Genomic DNA, 25,808 nt, shown 5'->3' on the forward strand with positions numbered 1-25,808 from the left:
CTCATCTGAAGTGAGAAGAATTTCAGTGAAAGACTCAGCTGAAAATATTCTGTCACCTGAAAAGGCAATATTGCAAGATGTAAAAAATATTGAAAGAAATCAATTTCTTTCGTGTGGAATAGCTACAGCCCAGGTGAAGTTTTGTACCCAAAGGTACAAACAACAATAAAATGCCCCCAATGGTACAAAAATTTTCCCCAGGGTCCTGTACGTTACAAAGGTACACATTCATGTTCAGCTAGGGTACAATTAGCAGATCCTAGAGGGTAGAATTACAGTGACAAGTATCAAAGTTGCAAATTGGTAACGTTGAAACTGGGTCAGAGCGATTTGAGTAATAAAGTCACAATAAATCAAAACCGAAATTGAAGGGACGTATGAAAAAGCTACCAAGAAGGCCTCACGTTTTTTATTATTATTTGTTTTTACCAGTCTATAATAATGAACTGCGTACAGGATTCTATCACATCTGCATGTCAGGTTCTAACTCTCTTTTCGTATTGTACAAACATAGGCCTATTCCACTTGCGTTTTGTGTGTGGAATACACTTAAATAATAATGTTTCTCTGAACTATGCACTGTAAATATTAGCACTCGATCCTTCGTTATTTTTACCCATATTGTATTAATATTAATAATAATATTAGTAAACGTTTTATAACTCCGTGGAAAAGTTATCAGCCTTCAGTTTTACATAAATCTCATCGCATATTTTTAATTTTTTTAAGTTATCCTACCAGATAGAAAGAAAAATTCGGATAGTTTTAAATTTAATATTTATACTTATAAATCTTTATCTGGTCGGGTACGGTTTAATCTAATTAGAAAGTAGTCTTGGCCACTGAACGAAAAGTTAAAACTATCCGTAAGTATAGCAAAGGCGGAGTTTTCGTAATGCGGTGTTAGTGTTTTACCCCAAGTTCACGGGAAGGAGCCGCACAGTAGGCTACTTCCCTTACTACAAGGCTGGATCACGGGAAACTGTGGCGTTCTTTTTCGTAAGAAATCAAAAACCCTATGTAACAGACTGGTAACCTAATATATTTTGGAGACGGAGTCGTACTTGTAAAATGTACAATACAAAGGAGCGAGAAATTCCTTTGTCGGGTACAATCGAAATAATATATGTTATTTAAACTGGGTATTATCACAGAGTAAATTCAAATATTAGTGACATTTTATAATGGAATGTTTTTTACGTCCATGAGTGGAATTTAGTGGAATTTAAAGATAATTTTCCTGTTATATACAAGCGGCTATGGAAACATTCACCTTGCACAATATGCTCATAAATTCCACTGATATTTACAAACTATTATGCGGCCTTGGAATAAAGAACGATTCAGATTGCTATGGTGAAGTGGACTTGCAACCGGAGTTGAAAGGTAGGCTTAATCTTATTTAACATTCTCCTTCTCCACTGGTTGTTTCAGATGTAATATTTAATCATACGTAAATTTAAATAACAATGACAATAGTAATTATTTTTATTATGGTAATTTATTATTATATTTACTATAATATATTAATAGGAGATTTTCTGACAAGTAAAAACTTGTATATAAGCTAATAACTAATTTTGTAATGACAAATTCTTTAATATGGAAAACTCTTAAGCTTAAGTTTTAAGATTTAATAAATGACATATTTGCTGTAAAATCATAAACAGAGACTTTGGTTGGAATTGTATAACAAAAATGATTGACTTTAGGCAAGTCTATGTATAATTAATGTAGGCTATAGCTTTGCTACTTCGCTATGTTTAATCAAATTTAGGAGTGTATATATCAGGGGTGTCAGACTTCAGTCCTGGGGGGCCGGAGCCCAGTGTAGCTTAGTTTTCCCTGTTTCACTACAAATGATTCAGCTCCAGAGCTTTGTGGTAATTAGCACAAGGAGTTGAATCAGGTGTGTTAAATGAGGGGAAACCCAAAAAATGTGCAGGGTCCGGTCCTCCAGGACACACTCACGCACATATGGCTGGTTTTGTGCTTTTCAGATGCAAACCAGACGGTGCGGATCGTGCTATACAGTGTGATCTTCCTCCTGAGTGTGCTGGGCAACACCTTGATCATCACTGTGCTGGTGCGAAACCAGCGCATGCGAACTGTCACCAACCTATTCCTCCTGTCACTGGCTGCTAGCGACCTCATGCTCTGCATTTTCTGCATGCCCTTCACTCTCATTCCCAACGTCATGCGCAACTTCGTCTTCGGCAGCGGCATGTGCAAGGTGGCCATGTACTTCATGGGTGAGATCATGGTTCGGCGGGTGTTGTCTCCTATCACTCCATATTCTATGCTGGCGTGCTGTGGACATATATGACTGGTACCAAGTCATTTTGACAAATAGCAGTTGCTGGAAGCATGACAGCATGAGCAGTTTGCGAAGAAGAAAGAGACAAATAACAACAAAAATAACGTGCAGTGTTTTAATCTGTTTAAGTGATTTATGTAGCCGACCAAGTAGCGCACTGAGCTAACAAAGTACATATTGTGGGCCCAAATCTCAGAGAGCACACATACCCCCTCATTTGTAACCCTTTCCTTTACTGTAAGTCACTTAGGATAAAAGTGTCAGATAAATGAGCTAAATGTAGAACAACATTTTGAGTATCTATCTTGGAAACACTTCAGGTCAGTGCGACTATGCGTATCTGCACTACAAAACAATGCATTCATTTTTAGGGCTGAGAATGATGACATTGTGGTATAGTCATTTGCTTACATATTTAGAAAAGTATATGTGAAATTCAAAAAAAGAAAAAAGGAAAAAAAAACACGTGTTTCTTACCTAGATAGGTTCATGGTGCCGGCTAAACCCCTGCGATGGGTCGGCGCCCCATTCTGGGTTGTTCCCTGCCTTGCGCACATAGCCTCCAGGACAGGCTCCGGACCTCCTGCGACCCTGAATAGGACAAGCAATTACAGAAAAGGGATGGATAGATGGATGGGTGCTAATTAAACATGGTGGAGTGGTACAATTAAATAAAGTACTGGTGGATGTAAAAAAAAAAAAGATAAAATGATATACATTGTAAAAGAATTTTTATTCGGTTTGTTGTTTAAAAGTTTTAAATTGTCTTATAGTAGTCATGGCATTAATGGCATAAATTATAGGCTATAACTTACTATTTTTGGAGAAGGCTATATATTGTTCAAGTGCTGTTGATTTTTTTTCAATATAATTGAATCGACGTTCTAGCATGTTGTTAACACCTGAAATTAGTATGAAATAAGGTTTGCTCTTGAAGACACATTATTGATCTTTATCTAACTTAGGAATACATTTCCTTGTTTGTTCAGGTAGTCATGGAGTGACCAACACAGAATAGTACAGACATTTATTTAATTTGGCACAGTGTTTAAAAGGAGTGAAAACTTTTGAACTCCCCTGATGACTAAGCTGCTGAGTAGCCATGATAATTTTACTTTGTTTATTACATGACCTGCTTTTGTACTAGGAGCTGTTAATATTTATTAGAAACCTCAGATGCTATTGATAAAGACAATGGAACTGCAACCACTGATGTCTGAAACCAGCTCAATGTACGTACATTGTTAAATTGTTAAATCACAAGGAACAGCCTGGACTCATCTTCTGTTACAACCCTGCAGCCTTGCTCTTAAGTCCAGCTTTACAAGCAAAGATATTAAGAGTAACATTATAACTCTTGCAAATTGTGTTTTTTGCCACTTAAATGCTCAGAATAATCCTATTTTAGTCACTATAATCATTATGCCCATTAAAATATTTTTTTAATGTTACATTATTACACCAATGACATAATAATAATTATAAGAAAGTATTAATAATAATTAAAATGATAAAAATTGTATAATATGTAACCCATGCAACATGTATCCTGTTCAAAATTACAGGCATCTCAGTGACAGTGTCTACTTTCAATCTGGTGGCTATCTCACTGGAGCGCTACAGCGCCATCTGCAATCCACTCAGCTCTAGGACTTGGCAGACCAAGTCTCACGCCGCCAAGGTCATCTCTTCCACCTGGGTTCTCTCCTTCCTGCTCATGCTGCCTTACCCTATCTTCAGCACCCTGGTACCTCTCAAACATGACAACAACAGCACAGGAAACATGTGCCGGCTCGTATGGCCCAGCGACGTGATTCAGCAGTCCTGGTAAGAGTATGTCATGCTTCATTCAGCTTCTCTGGAGTTTCAGCATTATTTATTAAGCATGCTTTTTTATTTTACAAAACTGCTAATCAGTCTTTCAGATTTACTCAAAATCAATCATGTTTTGATTGGTTATCCTTATGTTAGCCCAAGTTAGGCATATTAAACATTAGATATTATTAACCAAGCAGTAATTAATTGTCTGGAGCATAAAGTAAATCATCTTTCAAACAGGAGTGTCCTGTCTCCTAGGTATGTATTCCTATTACTGTTCAATCCAGGTACTGTATGTGTACTTCTTACTTTACCTCTTCCTACTACAGCTGCATCCAGGAATGAATTCCTCTTATTCCTTTTCTTTTTCTTGTTCAGTTACTGCCCTTGCTACTGCTCCTCCACCGTAACTGTAAGTCTGTCTCCTCCTCATATGGTTCCCTTTACTGTTTTCCACTAGGTATGTGTTCCTTCTGCTGCTCCTCTTCCTGGTTCCAGGCATAGTCATGATGACAGCCTATGGGCTCATTTCCCTGGAACTTTACAGGGGAATTAAATTTGATACTATGAACAGGAAAAGCAATAGAGGTAGGAAAATGTCCAGGAACCCCTTAGTCTGCACTTATAACTGTTTCACCTCATTAAGAAATGTTCGATGCTGTGTATTATTCGCTTACTGCATGTAGAGAATGCACCCTGATACATACAGTGAGGGAAATAATTATTTGACCCCCTGCTGAATTCTTAAGATGACCCATTAAAGAACTGAGAAGTCTGTAATTTCACTGGTATGTTTATTTAAACAGCAAAAGATAGATTATTAACAAAACAGGCAAGAAAAAATCATTATGTAACAGTTACAAACCAATTTGTGATTTATCTAGGGAAATAAGTATTTGATCCCTAAGAACACAAGCTTTAGTACTTAGTGGAATAACCATCGTTTGCAAGCACAGCTGTCTGACGTTTCTTGTAGTTGGTCACCAGGATTGCATGCAGATCATCAGGAATTTTCATCCACTCCTCTTTGCAGACCTCCTTCAAATCTTTAAGGTTTTTAGGCTGTCACTTAGATAGACGAAGCTTGAGTTCCCTCCATAGGTTTTCTATGGGATTAAAGTCCAGAGACTGGCTAGGGCCCCCCATGACCTTAATGTGCTTCTTCTTGAATCACTCCTTTGTTGCCTTAGCCGCATGCTTAGGGTCGTTGTCTTACTGGAAGACCCACCTGCTGAAGGGGTGGCTGAAGGGAGGAGGTTCTCATCCAAGATTTTACGGTACATGGCCCCGTCCATCTTTCTTTCGATGCAGTGCAGCCGTCCTATAACCTTGGCAGAAAAACTTCCCCAAAGCATAATGCTTCCACCTCCATGTTTGACAGTAGGGATGGTGTTCCTGGGATTATAGTCAGCATTCTTCTTCCTCCAAACACGGCGAGTAGAGCTGATGCCAAACAGCTTGATTTTGGTCTCATCTGACCACATAACATTCTTTCAAGCTTCACTGGAATTATTCAGGTGTCCACTGGCATGCTTCAGACGGGCCTGAACATGGGCCCTCTTGAGCAGGGGTACTTTGCGAGCACTGCAGGATTTCAAACCGTAACGGCAGGATGTGTTACCGATGGTTTTCTTGGTGACTGTGGTCCCTGCTGCTTTGGGATCATTAGCGAGCTCCTCTCATGTATATCTGGGGCTAGCCCTCACCATTCTTAAGATCAGTGACGCTGCATGAGATAAAATCTTCTTTGGGGCCCCAGACCAAGGGAGATCGACAGTTACTTTGTGTTTCTTCCATTTGCGAATAATTCTACCAACAGTTGTTACTTTCTCACCAGGCTGCTTGCTGATGGTAATGTAGCCAATTCCACCTTTAAGGATGAAGATGCAGACAGGTTATTGACCCATTAAATGACAATGATGGCTTGGTATCTGTTAATACTTAATTAAGTACTACTTGTTCTGTGTTAGTACACATGTACTTGAGTTAATTTCTTGCTGGCTTGTAGGGGATCAAATACTTATTTCCCTAGATAAATGACAAATTGGTTTGTAACTGTTACATAATGATTTTTTCTTGCTTGTTTTGTTAATAATCTATATTTTGCTGTTTAAATAAACATATCAGTGAAATTACAGACTTCTCATTTCTTTATTAATGGGTCAACTTAAGAATTCAGCAGGGGGTCAAATAATTATTTCCCTCACTATACACCTACACATATAACACATTCACACTCATACTCATGCACATATGAGTACAAATCTTATACTGACAAGATCAATGTGAAATATGAATCTGGTCTGGAAAACCATCATTTGGAAACACAACAATGTGAAAATTCTAACTTTATTGTGAAATATCATTTGAATTATTTAAGTAATAATAGGTACATATTGTATACTAGTATTTAATAACTATGACTGTCTAATAACAATGTAATTACAAAATTATGTATTGTGAAATACATAATTATAGGCTTATAAAAAAAATCTTGTTTTTTTTTTTATAAAACGGCACATGAATTATTGGAATATTTTTTACATACTTGTTTATAAGTAATAATTTACTTATTTCATTTTGAGTGAGTATTGTGGAATTCCATATCAATGGCTATATATTTACTTATGGTGACACTTAATTTTATACTCAGAATCCACACACATATTAACACTCCCACACACATGCATGTACACTCACAGACCTCAGACTTTTGCATAAACATAGTTTCACTCTCCGATACACACATCTAGAAATGTTATACTGTAACATGCCAGCACTGCTCCTTTAATGCTGTATTCTTCCCCAGAGAGACAGGCTGCCATAGGAAGCCTGAAGCCCAGCGATGGAGACGGCTGCTACTTACAGCCTTTTAAGAAGGATCAGCTACACTTGCAGCAGTCAAGACAACCCAACCCCCAGGGGGTGGTCGCATCTGACAGCAACAAGCCCAAGCTTAGCCGTGTATGTAGTAACAGCTCTACAGCTAACTTAATGGCCAAGAAGAGGGTTATCCGTATGCTCATTGTAATCGTTAGCCTCTTCTTCCTTTGCTGGACTCCGGTTTTTACTGCCAACGCCTGGCGGGCTTTTCACCAGCACTCTGCCATCCAGCTGCTGTCAGGGGCTCCCATATCCTTCATCCATTTGCTGTCCTACACCTCTGCTTGTGTCAACCCCATCATTTACTGCTTCATGAATAAGCGCTTCCGCCTGGGCGTCCTTGCCACCTTCAGTTGCCGTGACCGCCTCCCACCTGGACACCTTAACCATGGGCCCACCACATTCCGAGAGACAGATGATAATGGCACCTTCACACGCCTCACATACAGTAGTATACGTGATTATGCCCAGGCATAATGCGTAGTCCCACTCCCAGTCCCAGTCTCTACTCCATGTAGGTGGAGTTTGTATGTTCCCCCCATGCCATCATAGGGTTCCCTCTCCTCCCATTTCTCCTACTCCCCCCGTCCAAAGTCCAAAAACATGCTGAGGTTAATTGGAGTTGCCAAATTGCCTGTATGTATGCCTGTGTGAGTGAATGGTGTGTCAGTTTGTCCTGTGATGGGCTGGCACCCCATCCTGTGTTGTTACCTGCCTTGCAACCATAGCCTCCAAGAGAGGCTCTGGACTGCTCCCCCTCAAACCCTAAATAGGTTTCAGAAGATGGATGCATGGCCAATTTAAGTATGACATAGATGTTAAAACTGTAATCTTCAATATCCAGAGCAAGCCACACCTTTAAGGGATCACCATTTGGATCAGAAAACTTAAAACTTAAACTTAAGAATTAAGTTTTGCTGTGTGTTTATAATGTATAATGAATATAATGAAGTATTTACTATATAGTTGTGTGTACATTTCTAATGACCCAGTTTATTTCACCCCCTTTGCCCCCAAATCATTGAAATCAGGTGTTCCAATCACTTCCATAGCCAGAGGTGTATAAAATGAAGCACCTAGGCATGCAAACTGCTTCTACAAATATTTCCCAAGAATGGGTTGCTCTTAGGAGTGAATTTAAGCATGGTAGTGAATTCAAATTTGTTACATACTTGCTGGGTTTCACTGTACCACCTTTGGTACTTGAAATTGCTGGAAAATGTGCTTGGAACTGACTGATGAACTGGCTTAAGAATTTTCCTTCTAGGAATGAAATAGGATGCCACCTGTGCAATAAGTCCATTCATGAAATTTCTTCGCTACTAAATATTTCACGGTCAACTGTTAGTGGTATTATAACAAAGTGGAAGCAATTGGAAACAACAGCAACTCAGCCATGAAGTGGTAGACCACTTAAAATCGCAGAGCAGGGCCAACACATGCTGAGGCGCGCAGTGTGCAGAAGTCACCAACTGTCTGCAGAGTCAATAGCTACAGATTTACAAACTTCGTGTGGACTTCAGATTAGCTCAAGAACAGTGCGTACTTCATGGAATGGGTTTAGATGGCTGAGCAGCTCTATCCAAGCCTTACATCACCAAGTGCAATGCAAAGCGTCAGATGCAGTGGAGCAAAGCACGCCACCACTGGACTCTAAAGCAGTGGAGACGTGTTCTCTGGAGTGACAAATCATGCTTCTCTGTCTGGCAATCTGATGGACGAGTCTGGGTTTGGCAGGTGCCAGGAGAATGGTACTTGCCTGACTGCATCATGCCAAGTGTACAGTTTGGTGGAGGGGCTTGGGCATGGAACTCTTAATGCTGCAGCATTCAAAGCCATTTTAGACAATTTCATGCTCTCAACTTTGTGGAAACAGTTTAAGAATGGCCCCTTCCTGTTCCAACATGTCTGCGCAATGTCAATAAGGACATGGATGAGCGATTCTGGTGTGGAGGAACTTGACTGGCTCCACAGAGTCCTGACCTCAACCCAATATAACACCTTTAGGATGAATTAGAGCAGAGACTGGGAGCCAGGCCTTTCAACATCAGTGCCTGACCTCACAAATGCTCTCATGGAAGAATGGTAAAAAAATTCCCATAAACACACTTCTATACCTTGTGGACAGCCTTCCCAGAAGAGTTGAAGATGTTATAGCTGCAAATGGTGGGCTGACTCCATGTTAAAGCTTATGTATATCTGCTCTCTGCTGTCTTTATCATGATTGTGCCCACTGTGTTTGGTCTTTCTCTTTCAAACACAGAAGGTTACTCCCACTGCGGCTCTGCACTCTTTTACATTGCTTGTAGCCAGTAGTTCTTGGTGTCACCATAACCTGGTGAATAATTTCTTACATACTTGCTATGTTTCACTGTACCACCTTTGGTACTTGAAATTGCTGGAAAAAGTGCTTGGAACTGACTGATGAACTGGCTTGAGAATTTTCCTTCTAGTTTATGAATGTTTGTCATTCAGAGTGTTGTAACTCTTATCCACTTCTTTCATGACACTTTATGAATTCCTGTAAGGGAAATTCTTTATTTGCCTACCGTCATGTTCTCCCTTAGACAAACACTCACACATATACAAGTGAGAGCAAGCTTGGGGGGTCTCAGAGAAGGGTCAGCCACTTATGGCATTTTTAGACTTCTTGCATATGGATGTTATGGATGATTATAATTAAATGCTAAGTTGTGTTTAAAGTCTAAAACTAAACTATCTAGCTGGCTTCTAATCTGTACTTCATGTTTGTGTAACCCGGTCCCTTTGGTGGTGTGGAGTATCTGCAGATGTGCTACATTTGTCCTTGAACCTCAGTGTGCAGGCACCTGCTGTGGGATTTCCTGCACCTGTGGAGGGGGCTTCAAAGGAGCCGCATGGTTCTGTATGGCAGCCATAGATCTTGTACACTCTGCCTACATGTAGTATTCCAGTGCTGTTTTTTAATATTACTCTTAATTTCTCTGTAAAACATTTGTGGAATGAAATTTTTCATGGCATGTTTTAAGTCTCATTTTATACTGAATGAGAATTTTTTTATGTAGGGATTCTTTACTAGAAGAAATATAATAAAATTGTATTCTGAAAAAGACCATTATTTACAATATGGAGAATGCTTTAAAAATGTATCTGAATTATTCATGTGCTTGTTGGCAGTGGGGGGCTTAATTGTTAGGAAAGTGCACTTGTAATTCAAAGATTAGCTACCCCCTTCGATGTTATGATGTCACATATGGGTTAAATACAGAGGACACATTTTGTGGTGGTGTGTCAACAATGACATAATTTTACTTCATAATAGTTTCTAAACTCCCAAATGACATTCACGCCCTGAAAATTCTCCTGACTATTTTTGCCAGGACACCTACCCACTGCATAGGCCACCAAAGTTCACCAGGAACAGTGTCTGTCTCCAGGCTACAATATTACTGTTCTGTAACGGAGCAATCTAGATTTTTTTTTATGCTCCATTCAACATCTCTGTACTTCATTTTATCTCACTTACTATGTCCCATTAGACCTAGACAAAGCTGAATGAACTAAACAGTCAAAACGCCGCATTTAAGGAAGTTGTGTCCTGTTATACAATCTCCCTATAGCTGTAAAAGTCTGCATACTCCTTTTTACACATATGCATAACTGATCCTTTTTCTTAAAAATAAAGAGGATTATAATAAACCCTTAATGTCCCCACGGGAAAGAAACTTAAAAACAAATGGGATTATTACACTGCAATGATTGTCAGAGTGTGAGCAACATCCTCCAGAGCCTAATCCATTTCTGAGAGTCCCAGCCACATTTCCTTTCAGAATACTGTGGATTGGGTCATGGACAGAACTGTATTTCACCTCCCTCTTAACTTTATATTGGAGGGACACAGTACCTGTAGATACCGCAAAACACTTGAATGTTGTTCCAACAGGGGAACCTGCAAAGGATCATTTTCACTAGAGACTGGGTATTGTTTGACTTTAAGTGCCATGGACAAAGAAACAGTGTCACATAAGATAAACTGCATAAAAGCAGACAAAGTATTCAATAAAAATTTTAAACTTTAGGTCTTGTTACAGCAATGAATTAGAATGTATGTTGATGCTTCCATGTCCCATTCTCGCCAGTGTGGGGAAGCAATAAAAAAGGCCAATAGGATGTTGGGGTATATCTCCAGGTGTGTGGAGTTTAAGTCAAGGGAGGTAATGCTAAGATTATACAATTCCTTGGTGAGACCTCACCTAGAATATTGTGTGCAGGTTTGGTCACCATATCTTAAAAAGGACATTGTGGCCTTAGAAAAGGTGCAGCGTAGGGCCACAAAAATGATTCCTGGTCTTAGAGGAATGCCATACGAGGAACGGTTACTTGAGCTAAATCTGTTCAGTCTCAAGCAAAGGAGACTGAGGGGGGACATGATCCAGGTATATAAGATTCTAACAGGTTTGGATGCTGTTCAACCAAATAGTTACTTCAGCATTAGTTTAAATACACGAACTCGTGGCCATAGGTGGAAATTAGCGGGAGAACATTTCAAGCTGGATTTAAGGAAGCACTTCTTTACGCAGCGTGTAGTCAGAGTATGGAATAGCCTTCCTGATAATGTAGTGCAAGCTGAATCCTTGGGTTCCTTTAAATCAGAGCTAGATAAGATTTTAACGACACCGAGCTATTAGTTTAGTTCTCCCCAAGCGAGCTTGATGGGCCGAATGGCCTCCTCTCGTTTGTATAGTTCTTATGTTCTTAAGAAACCATCTGATTGCAAACATAAGGCTATGGTAACAAACAAGCAAGCTGCATATTGACAGTAACCGGTAAAGGGTACTATACTATAGCAGACTGTTTTACTAAAGTGATAACAGATACCACTGTGTACCAGCTAGGAGCCAAGAAGGTGAATCAGCAAAAATGAAAAAGCAGAAGTACCAGGAATATTGACAGTCAATAGACAACAGTAACATTTAAGGCACCATGGCTGCAGGAATACTAGAGGCTACTAAAGACCAGTCAGCTGGTGAGCTTGTAAGCTCAGAGAACAAAGGGTACAGGAAAAATTTACAATGGTGAGGAATATACAATAACAGTACAACACACTGTGTAACTTTACTTTTCTTTATTCTTTTTTGCCAATATTGTTGATGTATTGTTTGTGTATCCAGTAATGAAATATGGAACTGAGCAGGTGTAATATGTACAATAAAAATCTATCAAAAAACTGTCCTGCTGTTTCACGTTATTGCTAAAATTTTACAACTGCACAGGTCCTACCACATAACCCCTCAATGATCACCGAGGACACTACCACACAGATACTCCTGCTCATTTCTATAAACACAGTGGATATCAAGTTCTACTGATTCAAAGCTCTCCTTTCTGCATCATCTCCAGATGTGCAGAGGAGGTGATAGAAACAGAATTACTAGAATGGCTCCAATAGTAAAAGAGCAGAAATGATTGCATATTTGCCAGACTAATTTCTGGGTAGAATTCCGGGTCTCTCAAAATAAAATTGCACATGCAGGTCATTATCTACAACAAAAGCTGCCATGACTGAAAGGCCTCTAGTTTACCTGCACGCATCTGGATTTTAAAGTTTCATTCTTTTTGCTTAATCATTCCACCACATTCTTCAGCTGATAAGATGACAGCATGAATGGGAGCAGAAGAGTAGCACACCACACATCTAATCACCAACCATCATATGGAATGTGGTTATTGGAACGTTGGTGGAACGATTTTACTGCAAGAATTAGGTAAGAATTGCGTCTTGCACCCCACAGCCTACCCTGCATCTTGGACCAATCTGGTAATTCTGTGTCTACAGCAGGCAGGAAAGAGAGAGATAGTGGGGGCCAGGGATACCACCCAGGTTAACAAATGCATGCAGACCCTGGAGACTGACTCATGAGAGGTTCACACCTCATCCTCCAGGCTACACAGCAGTGAGAAAGAGGTTTAACACTACAAACTTGACCTTGGCAGGCCTCCGTCTCTGTCCACTCCTTTGTAAAACCTGCCTCTCCTGCACCCTGTTTGCTTAGCAGTACATGGAAATTTACTTTAATTGTAATTTGGCATGTTTGAGTACACACATTTTGATCAGAGCTCATAAAAAAAAAAACAGCTGCTTTTGAAGAAAAGAAAAGCGTAAGTATATTAGAAAAGCATCACTTACATTAAAATAAAAGTAGAAAGTCTTTGTTCTGTCAGCATGTTCAGAAAGTTTCATAACATTTCTCACTCTTAGCTGGTGGAATAATAGGGCTGATATAAAAATCATTCGCAGAACTTTTAACCCCGCTTAAACCATAAGTTACTGTGGGGCCAGGCCTAGAGAGTTCATGTAAACAGTCATAACCAGTAAGGATTGTCAATCAAATGTCTGAAACATGCCTACAGCCATCCCTTTTCGCATTAATTTAATTAGGGCCCACTTCCAAATTGTACAGGTCAACATGTTTGGTGAAGCTTCAAAATCAGCAGGAAAGCAGAATGTCAAGGGCAGCAAGACACCCAGAAAGTGTGTTTAGTAGTGCACAAAAACTCCACCTTAAATGGTCAAGCTGGACATTCTTAAGGCTCTTCCTTTGAAGATCATTATTTCTACTTGTTCAAGGAAAACAAAAAAGAACGGTTTGGAAAAGGCGAAGATCTCGTTTTCATTTATGACAATGGACACAAAAGATTTCTGCTGATATTCATGCAATTTCTTGTGGTAAAGCAATTTAACTGCAAAATGCTGGCAGTTAGCCCCCCACCCTCCCAACTAATCATTAGTGCATCATCATGGTAATAGCAAGTCCACTCCAGGGCCAGAGGCAGTAAGGGCATAATGCACTTATCATTTGAAATAAACAGCAGGGCAAATACTATTAATAATAAAATTAAAAATACATCACATGAAACAATGGGCATATAAACTTGTGAACAAGGCTGAAAACTTAACTCTTTTTTTGCTTTCATAAAGGCTTAAAAAAAAATCAACTTTTATGCTAAGGGTGTGTTAACAATACCAAATACAAATTTGTGAAGACATTCAAATCACAGTATTTGTTATCTCCATGTGTACATAGTTCTATTGTAATTAAATCATGATATTGCCTTTTTGCCTGTCTGTTTGGATATTATCATTGTGAAGCATGCATCGCTATGAAACCAGCAATTGCATAAGGACAGTGTGCTGGACCCTGCACTACCAATAAAAAGATATCTGAACAAGTCAACGATGCGAGACGTCACAAATCTTACATTCGTGACAAGCTGAAATCAAGGTGGAAAAATTATCACCCTGGATGGAGCGCTCGGAACATGGACTACTCAAGACAAATACTTCCACTAACATTTTTATCGTTTTGTAGTTTTCAGTCCAAGTTCTAAACAGGTTCCACCTCATGCAACTTTGTAAAATGTTAAACGAGAAATGTACTCAGTGTTGCATTTGTGCAGATGAATACAAGAGGGCACTGACTCAACAAAAAAACTAAACTGTTGTGCTGTGGAAGCCAGACACAAAACATAAATGCTTCTTTGTCAAAATACTGCTTTAAAATACTAACATTTAACGCACATTTTTTTCTAATAAAAAAAAACCCTTTCATTAATTATTTCTCACCACACAAAATTCACCAAAGACGAATACCGATAAAATACCGACTATCACCTACACAGTGTATGAAACCCTCTAATTTTTTTTACATGAAATGTACTGGAAACTACAGGCAACTCATGATCTAATGATGCCAACATCAACCTAAATCACCAAAACGGTGTCAGTATTAGACATGTTTCTCATCCTAAGACAATGTATTAGTAGGCCACCTCACTTTGATCAACCGAGATGGACTACCATAAACCAAGAACGAAAGTTTTTTTCTGTTAAGTCGACTACAGATCTGTAGAAGAGTGGTCTGCAGGAGGTGCCTCGTCACCTTTGTCTAACCCCCTAATCACAACAACTCAGAAGGGTAGACATACACATTCAGGAATGATGGAGTTGGTTCCAGTTAGAAACTTGGGCAAGAATAGGGAGGATAGAGGTCCATGAACTGGTGAGAGGACTGATGAGAAATGAAGTGTGAGAAATGGAACCTCCAACACAAGCTCTGCATTGCCAAGGACATATGCAGCACTGGCGATTCTGGGCTATCGTCAAGTCCGCTGCAAGTAATGCTTCTTTCTAGAGTCAGTGGTAAGCACTTGTTTGGTCTCCTAAATTGAAGACCTAGGTCTTTTGGTTTAGCAGGCCGTATGTCAAAGTGGAGGACATGTGCTTAGGCATTGTTAGCCAGACAGGAGCCGTTCTAGCACCAAACGGCACTGCATAAGAATTTGATAATCCAGTGAAAGTACAAAAGGAAAAAAAAGTGTTGGTCTTCCAGGAAATGCAAAGATGTCTTCAGCGAATAATGTAACAAGATAGTCATTAACTCGGTGTGAATAACATGGCAAATTAAAAAGGCAAACTGGAGAGTAGCAAATTGACTGTAGTCAACAGTAGTAACAAATCTTCACAACTGCAGTAAGGCCACATCAAATTTAAGTGTCAGTCATTTTCAGCATCTCTAACAACAGGGTTCTGGCGACAATTCTAGACACCTGGAAGACTAAGAACAGTTTAGGTTATACCTATAATTGACAGCTGTACAAGAAATTCAAGATTTTATACACTTGATACTTTTACAATGACAGCATTGTGGAACACACAAAGGCAAAATCTATCGCAGACTAGGCGAAATGAATCTGGCATTTATGTTTGACAAAGATGTACACTTTTCTATGGCTACCACTTTTCTAACACAGTAACAGACGTGACCACTTTGTTTCTGTAACTTGTAAGTTGCAGCAAATAAAAAGGAAGAAATATAAACCGCTATGTTCCTTCATTATCATTAAAAGGAAACATAGCGCATGTTCTGTATTGCAGACAAGGCAGAGGCAATGCTTAAAGCTTTTCTTTTAAAGACTTCATATAAAAGAATGATAAAATGAACTCTGAGATTCTTCCCCCCCAAAAAAACACACAATACACCTTCGGTTTTTGCTTTTAAAAAAATCACCAGAATGCAGTTTACAAAAAAAATAAAAATAAAAAAATTCCACCCCAAAACCAAAAATGCTGGCATTTGACAAAAACATAACGTAGCTACAATACACAAGCCAGGCCAGAATTGCAACCTGAAACAGACTTCAGCTCAGAGTTAAAATAGAAACTATTTGGTAACAAAAGTGTACTATATGCTTAATACAAAAAGGTATGGAGAAAATGTACCTTTACTAAAGCTTATACAATATCCTTGGTCCGTAAAAACTATGTTATTACCACATTTTATATGTGTTCCTCTAATAGAGTCCCACCCCAACAGTAATACATCTTGCCCTTTACAGAAACACAAAGGAGGAGGAAAGAAGCAAAAAATAGACTTTTCTTTTAATAAAGTTTTATACATGGCTGACGTATCATTGGTGCGGCCAGTTATAGAGCACGATTGGGGACACTGGAGTTCTTAGGAAAGTGGATTTCCATTATGTCTATCCACCACCAAGGCCAACTGCGCATGTTCTTTTAGCCTTTTTTTATTATGGATTTATTTCCTCTCTTTTTCCCTCTCGTTTCTTTCCTTCGTGAACCTTAAATTTTTTTTTATTCTTTTGCAGCACTTTGAGGAGTTCACCTGTAAGTCATTTTACGTGCGTTTTGTGTGTTAGGACACAACTGCAGCAGCAGCTGAAGAGGATGTGACGCTAGTGGGGTTGCTGTTGCCTCCAGCATAGCCAGCATCGCTATTCGTGCTACTTCCCAGCAGGCTGGAGCTGCTGGCACGCAGGATGGCCCCAGCGGCATTGCAGTGGGGTCGCGGGCCCGGCTCTGGTGTGTAGGTGAACGTTAGCGTGGTGGAGTAGATTATCCCATCGTTGCGGACCAGTGTGACCGGTACTTGTACCGGCTGTCGCACCCATCTCCAACCCTCGCGGAATGCTGAGATGTCCGGCACCACACACAACATGCTCTCTGCACACCTGCAAGGGGAGGGAGGACAACAGAGGAAAGAAAAATAAGTAAAACAAACCCCCATCTGTATTTCCTTCTCAAAATCCAGAAAATCTTTTTCATTATTTCTGCTTTAAGAAAAAGCTTCAGTTGTGCCAGTACAATCAGTCCTGCTAAAACGTGACTAATGCGTTCCTGAAAAACCATGCATTCACTAAAATCAAGTACTAAAATATAAATCTCCAATGGGGAAAATGGGTTTAGGGAATGTGACTCCAAAACTTAATTATGAATGAATTAAGTAAAAACAGTGGTACCAGTGGCCAATAATGTAATTCATTCATTCTTATTTCTCATCAGTCATCCTGGAAAAATATTATATATTAATATATTTCATTCATATAAAAAGATATAGCACATTTATAGCACAAATAATATATAGTGGGTGTACAACAGAAATCATTATTGACAAACTCATTGTTAAATCATTTTGAGCATACTTGTAATGAATATACTAGAACAAATACATCTGATGGAGTTGACAGCCAACTGACAGAGTTGACATCATACAAAACCACACAAACATTTAAACTTGGAAGCACACATAATGCCATTTCAGACATGAATCGCCTATTTATGGTTGTTTCAAATTTTAAAAGAACTCTATTGCACTGAACCTTTAAAATATCTGAAGGAGTTTGAAGGTGATGTTATGGAGTTGACAAAATTGTTATTTTTTTGTTCCACAGCAGTATTCCCTCCTTTTACTGAAACCAGGAAGTGAGGATGCATCCTTAGGATATAGCTGATATAATTTAATCAGCAATAAAAAGTGTTTCTGTTGATATCTAACAGAGATGATTATAAAAGTTAATTTATCACACCTAAAATTATCAGAAGGTATTGATAATTTTACATTTCAAGGACCACAGAGGTGCCAAGGCTGGGCTTGTGCCAGCGACCTTCTACTCACAGGCCCACTGAGCCACACGCTGAATTAGTACGTCAATACAGAATATGTGTGAATATATGGGTAAATTATTGTGCATTTTGAATAAGAAATAATATAATAATAATTTCAAAAATCTCCCCTATGGGTTTGATAATCTCATGAGAATTGCTTAGTAACTGCTTCAGCTGAACCTGCCAAACTCGCTAACTTATCGATTGCAGTCGGGAATAATGATGGCCAAAACATCACTTCACGAACCATTTCACATATTTTCTGGCCCCTCTAGATGGCCTGCATCGGGGCAATTTGTATTCTAAATAGCCACAGTGTGTATTAAAATCTCATTTGCATGGTAAATTTAATGAACAACGCAACGGTGAAACGCGATCCAGATACATCGCCATCAGTGCCATAAAAGGGGGGGTGGGGGGGATGTGGCCAAGTGTGAATGGCTCATGCATATACGTGAAAGTTGCTACATATTTAATGAAAGGAGGCCAGAAATAGTGACATGAGTTTGGTTTTTCTTATTTATTTATCCAACTGAATGTTGCAATTACACCATTTAGTCATCTTCATGTAGCCAAGACTTTGGTGATCGGATATCTGGGATTAAAACAAATATAAAAGAAATAATTTATTTGCCACTAATTAAGTTTATGATATTGAAAGAAATGTGTGATCATGCCCCAGTCAGTAAATGTGTGTTCCCTACCCTTTGACCCCAGAGGGTTAATTTGTCCAAAAGGTTGTTCAAGAATCAAATCTGGTCAAACACCAAATCAATTTTTCCTATCAGAAATAATGTAAATTGGATTAATCCATTCCAGATCTCCAAATGATTGCCTATTTAAACCTGCATAATTACATACCTAATACTAAAACCATAAACAAAAACTGTAAAACCCATAAAAACATGAAATAAATGAAAATTTAACAGCACTTCACCTGTGCTGTGGAGAACTACTGGCATATAATTATTTCCTTTTCAAGTTGTATTGTGGTTCTCACAACTTTTCATTTTGGTCTGCGGCTATAATTAACCTTCTTAGGATCCTTGGTGGCTTATTTAAAAACAAGAACAAAAGCAAAAAAAAAAAAAAAAAAAACTAATTCATAGAGTGCTTTGTCAGATTGGTTACAGCACAAAAGGGCTGGTTGGTCGACAGCTGAAAATATATTCGACAACCTTTTTTTTTATACCCAACAATATGGTCAAGAACCGAAATGTGAGACATGCGAGAACCAAGGTTCCTCTATACCACTGTACAATGGATAACGGTATGTGGAGGGGCACTGAAGGCAGCATGGCTACAGACAGCCTGTGAAAGGCAAACGCAAATGAATTAAGATACGTTGCTGTGTTTTTATATGATAATTTGCAAGTATTTTTCTTTTGTAGACAAACACTATGACCTGCGTAATGCGTGGATGTATAAAAAGTTAGATTTTAGATTTGAAAACCAGTTTGACTGATTCACTGAAGAATGGGTTCAGAAGAAAGACATCACTATAATTCACTTGAATAGCTGGGCAAGTAATGTTTCTTGCTATGACCATATCGCACTGCATACCTTGCTATGACCATAATGCATTGTAAAGCGTTTCACTCAGACTGAAAATCAAGCAAACACAATTGCGATTCCGCTTTTTATTGAACTTGGGTAGTAGTATATTAATTGTGTTGATCCATACACACAGATTCATAGCGTGATATCAGGCATTGTAGCAGAACTGATGCTGCATTCCATTTGCACTTGTAAATTCCGAGTCCTAGTCAGACATTTCACCTGGAAAACAACCTTAGGACTCATTAACTCGGAGGAATCAACACAACCCCGAGTTTTAATTATATACCGTTTATTAGCATTTATATCTTATTTGTGGTTCATTAAATCGGTTGTACACACAGTTCTGTCCAACTGCTATATGTGGACATGTTGCTATTGTGTTTTCATGCGCAAAATACTGTGTAATGTGTTGTTGTCCACTGATATTGCTAACAACGGCTAACAGTAAACCGGGCTAGAACTGGAGGCATTTCATTAAGCAGGGTGGATGACGTGTTGGATTTAAGGTAGTCTGGGCTACAAACGAAGGTGAACGAAGATAAAGGCCATTAAAAGAAATTCATAATCAGAATACTAGGTGACATTAAATCAGAACTAAAATAGGATTTTAGAAGTCTTCCTATTTTTAACTATTTTGGAAAATGGTTTTCACACACAACCTTAACTTCAGTGAATATAAAATCCCTGTTTAAAAACCACAACTGCTGCAGCATAGAGGCTGACATACTTAAATTACCTGTGCTATCTAACAAACCAAAAATAGTTGTTTCACACATTTCCAAAATAATATAATAACATCTTATATTTTCAATATAGCACCTCAAACTAAGCTATTCATCACAAACCTTTCATGGTGACTGATTTCAAGGGACTGTCTCAAACCACTAAAGCTCTTTAACATGTTTAACATGATAAATTGCAGAACTACACCTTACAGAACGTCCTTTTTAACAGACTTTTTTACTCTGTTCACAAAATTCCACTCATCATAAGAATGCTGACACTGAGTATGAATCAATAGTAACTGACTACATTTTTGTCAGTGTCAACACCGATTTATTTCGAACTTCTTAAACCTTTAAACATCCTTTAAATATCCTGCCATTAACCATTTCATATTAAAATAGGTGCATTAGCATTCTGTTGCAGAAACCCTACAGGCCTACCGCCCTCATTTTTTATCCCCCTTTTTTAAAATCATAAACGCTTAACTTAGTAAGTGTGGAGGTTTCATCAGTTCAATCAGTATTTAAGAGCGCATGGACATACGGAACAGACAACACATACTTTGCATCATTACCTGTACATTGTCTCAGCCTCAACATCACCAAACCAGACTCGAAGATTTGGAGTGAAGTTCTGTCCTGTCAGCTCCAGCATGGCCACATCACCCCCACCATTCAGCTGCCAGGAAAGAAAGTGGCTACTCAGTCTACAGTAATTGCCTCACTACATACACCAAGCTGTAAAACAGCTATGTACACAACTGTGTTAAATGGTTTTGGTGAGGGAAAAAAACAGCTAAAACTATTTAAGAGAAGTGTTATATCCTGGGCTTACCATAAAAGTACAGGATTTTACTTAGAGCTGCCCCATGTTAGTAAGTTACCTCTACCCTTTGTCAAGGCTTTTTTTTGCCACCAACTGTGGCAAACACTGAGTTGTCTTGTAATGGTACAAGTGTGAACAGGAGCACCCGGAGAGGCTGGAGACTGCCCATGTCTATAATAGCCCTCAGTGTCAAACCAGTCTGTCTTGGGCCCACCTGAAGGCTCTCCACTACTGGAACTGGTGTGACTGGTGAGTGCACAGGCCCCATGCCCTCATAGAAAGTGTACTCCGCTTTATCTGTGCTGATGATGGTCCACGAAGCCCCGTCATTGATCATCTCCTTATTGGGCTCTTTTGGACAGGGAGTGGCCTAAAATGGGTAAGGACAGACATTATTATAAGAACTGTTGTTTCAAGTTACCACTCAAACCTGGCACATCCATATCTGCCATGCTGTGTTTATTTTTGTTTAGGGTGACCAGTTGACCAGTAAGACAATGAGATGATGTAACCAGTGGAATCAAATCAGCAAAGGGCCATCTGATGAGTAGAGACCAGTCAGGATGTTCTTAAAGTAAGTTTTCACTCATCCACACTGCAATGGAGTTTTCAGAAGTATATGGCTTTGAGAACATTTGCGAAAGGAGGTGAAAAGTTTAAGGTAGTGCGGAAAAAAGGTGAAGCTTTTGCCTCTTTTGTGAAAACTAATGTCTCTTTTGACATGTAACATGTAGCAGTGTGGACTCTACGATCAGACCAGCCCCTCCATATTGACCAGAATGCAACAATGAGCAATAGACAATAAGCCTATCATTCTGGCACCAGAACTCTACCTGTCAAATGAATCTATGTGAGACAGAGTGGCAATCCTGCTTTATTAGATGTCATACTGCCTCTATCAAACTTGATCTTACAGTCAATATTGAATGCATCATTTGGCTAAACATGGAAAGCTTTAAATCTCATTTTCTTTTCATTTATATGTGTAAACATACAGTTTACTAGCCACTATTACAATGCAACATATGCTTTTTGGTTCCAGAGAGGTGACGCCACTGCACTTAATAAACTGAAATTTAGATTATGGCCATGCTCAGGGGCACCATAAAGCCGCGCGGGGCAGTTAAGATGATTCCAAGAGCTCCTGAGTGAAAGGGGCCCTAAAAATCTTGAAACGTAATTCAAATCAATCTTGGTTGGGGGTCCAGTATAATATGCTTCCATGGGGCCTAAAATCCGTAACGGCCTCCCGTCCATGTTGCTGATGGCAAACATTCCCAGAATAAACCATTTTCGGGCATTCACTGCATGATGGGAGAAGCCAAAGAGCAGTAAAAATGGCAGTAATGGAGTGCTACAGGGGCCAGGTGTCATGTAGACTTAAAAAGGCACTACTGAAAAAGAAAAGCAGTATGTAATCAGACACTAGAGGTATGCATTAATGAGCTGGCAGCATAGCACTACAGTGACCTGAGGACCTTACTTGGAACTGGATGATCCTCTCTTGGGACAGGCATAGATACATCCTCTCTGTATCCTTCAGGTAAAAGGCGCACTTGTGGAGCTGTGACACGGGGTCATCGGCATCAAGCAATGCTGTCTGCTTGTCCACTTTGCGAATTATCTGTCAGACAATGTACATGTACACAAACACAAACACAGGCAAGACAGGGCCGGCATGACGAGGCAGCTAAAATATTATAAAACGACTAAGCTCAACAAAGCTGTATTTGCTCTGAATGGTGGGGGGGAGGGCGAAGGACAAAGGAGGAGCAACAGGGAGGACCGAAAGACTGGGGACGGGCAAGATGGACAGTACCAGGCGTGGGAGTGCCATGCCCGTGACAGAGCACACCAACTTCACAGTCTGCCCATAATGGATGTAGCCGTCCCTCACTGTGAACTCCTCTCCCTCAGACTCTTCATCATCCACTGTGGAGAGCCAAGAAAGAACAGCACCCTAGCTTACTCATCTTGCTGATATAGGCAGACACTGATATAAACCAACACCTAAAATTACTAGTATTAACTGCAAGGTGCAGCTTTACCTGAACTGAAAATCACATTTTACTCTGTTCTGCACTGATTAGGTCATTTTTTTATATTTGTGTATCAGAACCTTGTAGCCTTCGCTGGTTAGCAGGGAACATTTGGGAAATCCACACCTGGTTTTAATAAATAAGAAGTTTAAAAAGACAAGTCTTTTCTTATTTGGGTTCTTCATATTAAATCCTTCTAAGCAGTATGACATTGAAAGACTTTATACTAGATGCTTTCAAAACAACAAACATGAATCCTTGGAAAGTGCGATCTCTCCCCCTCCCCCCATCTAATACCTGCTCCTGCTAGCTCCTAAAATCACTCTCCTTTACAGTGACCTGTCTCTATGCAATCAGGTTCAAGAGAGATAGTAAAGACTATGTTCAGCATACTGGCATGTTTTGTGGTGCACCTAAGTGTGCCAATCTTGTAAGTATGTGTATTTATGCCTTTGTGCTGTAAACAGTGTTATCCCTGTGAAATGTTTTGCTGTGGATTACGTGTAGTTCAGTCTAACCCCAAGAGTCGTGTAAATTGTTGATTCCCATGTCTGTGTCACTGCTAGTTTGTGCTGGCAGCAAGCTGCTAAGTTCAAAGGCAGAACTTAAAGCAATATCACCTATTTCTTAATAATGACCCAAAAGCTTGCCTCAGTACGTAGTGATATCACAAAAACAAACTAAATGACTAGCAATTGTATGCTTACAAAATAATACTTAATCAAGATATGTAAAATACTGTAGATATAAAAGAAAATCATTATAGAAGTGATGTTTTTTAAAAAAAAAAACTTTAATATTAAATAATTTTAATACTTTAATAGTTAAGTGCAAATGAACGTTTATCACTTCGGTATCACAACTACAACAAGTAATAGAAAAAAGACAATTGTTGTATTAAAAATATCTTTGCAAAGTTTGCAAATTACAGTAAACTGGCTAAATCAAATTTCGCAAACCTAAACCGTTTGCAAACTACACAAGCAAAGTAGAACACTTTTTAGAACCAATTCTTGCTTATGAGCCATGTCACACACTTTGTTTATTCTGCAGTCCAGCCTGATCATCTGAGTTGTTTACCATGTGACACAGATGTAATATTTTATCAGCCAGATATACTGTTTTTGTTTAAAAAACCAATTTTACTAAACACAGATGCTTCTCTACTTACGAACTTTCAGACATATGAACGAAGAGGACTAAGTCCAAATTGTGTTCCTTGGGCTGCTGTTTCCTGTCCGCAACATAAATTTTTTTTTTCTGTGCGCCAATCCTGCTTAGTATGACTTGCTCCCAGCATCGTAGTTCTTTGTACTTGCGTATACCCTTAAAACGATGCTGAATAACGACTTACAAACATTTCAAGTTACGGATGGCCGCTCGGAACATATCTCATTCGTAAGTAGAGGAGTGTCTGTAGTTAGAAAAGATCGGTTAAGTATTTAGTTCAAGGTCTAAGCTACAATCCACTGAGACAGATAATTGATAAAGTAATGTGATATACACAAAGCGCTGTGATGTTATTCAGCCAGAAATTGCTTTATATGACATTGGTTTGTTTTGTTGTAGTACGTTTGCAGCCAGGGGTGCAGGAATCATGGTGGCAAGAATATTTCATTTGACTTCAATAATCCCCCCAATAAACAGACCTTTAAGTTCTCCCCCATTTCAAACTCTCTCCTACCATGTTGTTGCAGCCTCCGAACACACAGGAATCGCGTGATGTGTTCACCAGTTTCTTCTGTCATTATAATAATAGCGTTAAATTTGAAGCTCATAGCTGCACTTATGCCTACTCAACTGCTTAACAGCTCATGTTTGTAATGTGCCATTTGAACCAGTTATGATAAAATATCTCCTACGTAAAGTTTGAAAAAGATACACCTTTTGAGTGCTTGTGCTAAAGAAATGAGTGCCTGCGACTACCCCTCTCTTTGCTATCACTATGTGGTGTTGCTTCAGTTTTAGAGTGATTTGTCTCAATAACCATCTAATGAATCTGCAATTTTTGAACATCGTCTGTCAAATATTTTGAGTTATTGCACTAATTAATTCAAGTGTTTTAGGCTACACATCTCTGGTACCACAATGAGGTGCTGCTTCAATTTTGGGGAGATTTATCTCAAAATTAGAAAAGTTCCAAATCTTCACCCCTTTAACGTGTGTGCAAAGTTCGAAATCAATCCTTCATATTTTTATAGTTATTGCACTAAAAAGCATTACTGTCTGTGGCAGACTGGTCCCATAACCATCCAGAGTATACAAAAAGACAGAGCAGCACGAGATCTATTTTGATGGCAGTTCCCCCACGAAATGGTTGGTCGAACATTTCTGGTGCAGTAGGTAGGACAACAGCATGACTTACAGAGGTGGATGTAGAAAGCCCCCCATTGTTGAGAGCTGGCATGGAAGTTGCCCCCTTCCACATGAAGGTAGCGGGTACTGACAGTCTGAGAACGCAGGCGGTTGAAGAGCGCTACTTTGGTCCCTGACGCAATGCAAACTGTGCAAACAAACAAAGCAAGAAAAGACAAGATGTTATACCTCTTCTTGCAGACATTTAAATTTTAACTTTTGCCAAGAGCATTGTAAGGACAAAAGATTTATGGTTTTTAAATTTAAATGCTATGCCCATCTCCACCACTCCTGAATACCATGAAGGTAATATTTTACACTCCACAAGCTTGTAAGCTGCAGC

General features: G+C 39.2%; 2 protein-coding genes across 4 annotated transcripts in view; one reads left to right on the forward strand and one right to left on the reverse strand.

The window, feature by feature from the left end:
- Positions 1-1,259: 1,259 nt before the first annotated feature.
- Positions 1,260-7,495, forward strand: cckar (cholecystokinin A receptor). The gene is made up of 5 exons (XM_048971687.1): positions 1,260-1,386; positions 2,001-2,252; positions 3,883-4,144; positions 4,596-4,723; positions 6,945-7,495. The coding sequence occupies exons 1-5, from the start codon at positions 1,260-1,262 to the stop codon at positions 7,493-7,495; spliced, it is 1,320 nt and encodes a 439-aa protein (XP_048827644.1).
- Positions 7,496-12,107: 4,612 nt separating this feature from the next.
- Positions 12,108-25,808, reverse strand: part of rbpjb (recombination signal binding protein for immunoglobulin kappa J region b) — a 53,863-nt gene continuing 40,162 nt past the window's right edge. For all 3 annotated transcript variants that reach the window (XM_048971899.1, XM_048971897.1, XM_048971900.1), the window contains exons 6-11: positions 25,476-25,613; positions 22,891-23,003; positions 22,555-22,695; positions 21,286-21,441; positions 20,821-20,924; positions 12,108-17,026 (exon numbers count right to left, since the gene is read on the reverse strand). In XM_048971899.1, coding sequence (XP_048827856.1) covers positions 16,711-17,026; positions 20,821-20,924; positions 21,286-21,441; positions 22,555-22,695; positions 22,891-23,003; positions 25,476-25,613 — 968 coding nt within the window. In that variant the 3' untranslated portion in view covers positions 12,108-16,710. The remainder of the gene's footprint in view (positions 17,027-20,820; positions 20,925-21,285; positions 21,442-22,554; positions 22,696-22,890; positions 23,004-25,475; positions 25,614-25,808) is intronic.

This window comes from Brienomyrus brachyistius, chromosome 12 (genome assembly GCF_023856365.1).
Source record: "Brienomyrus brachyistius isolate T26 chromosome 12, BBRACH_0.4, whole genome shotgun sequence".
Lineage (NCBI taxonomy): Eukaryota > Metazoa > Chordata > Actinopteri > Osteoglossiformes > Mormyridae > Brienomyrus > Brienomyrus brachyistius.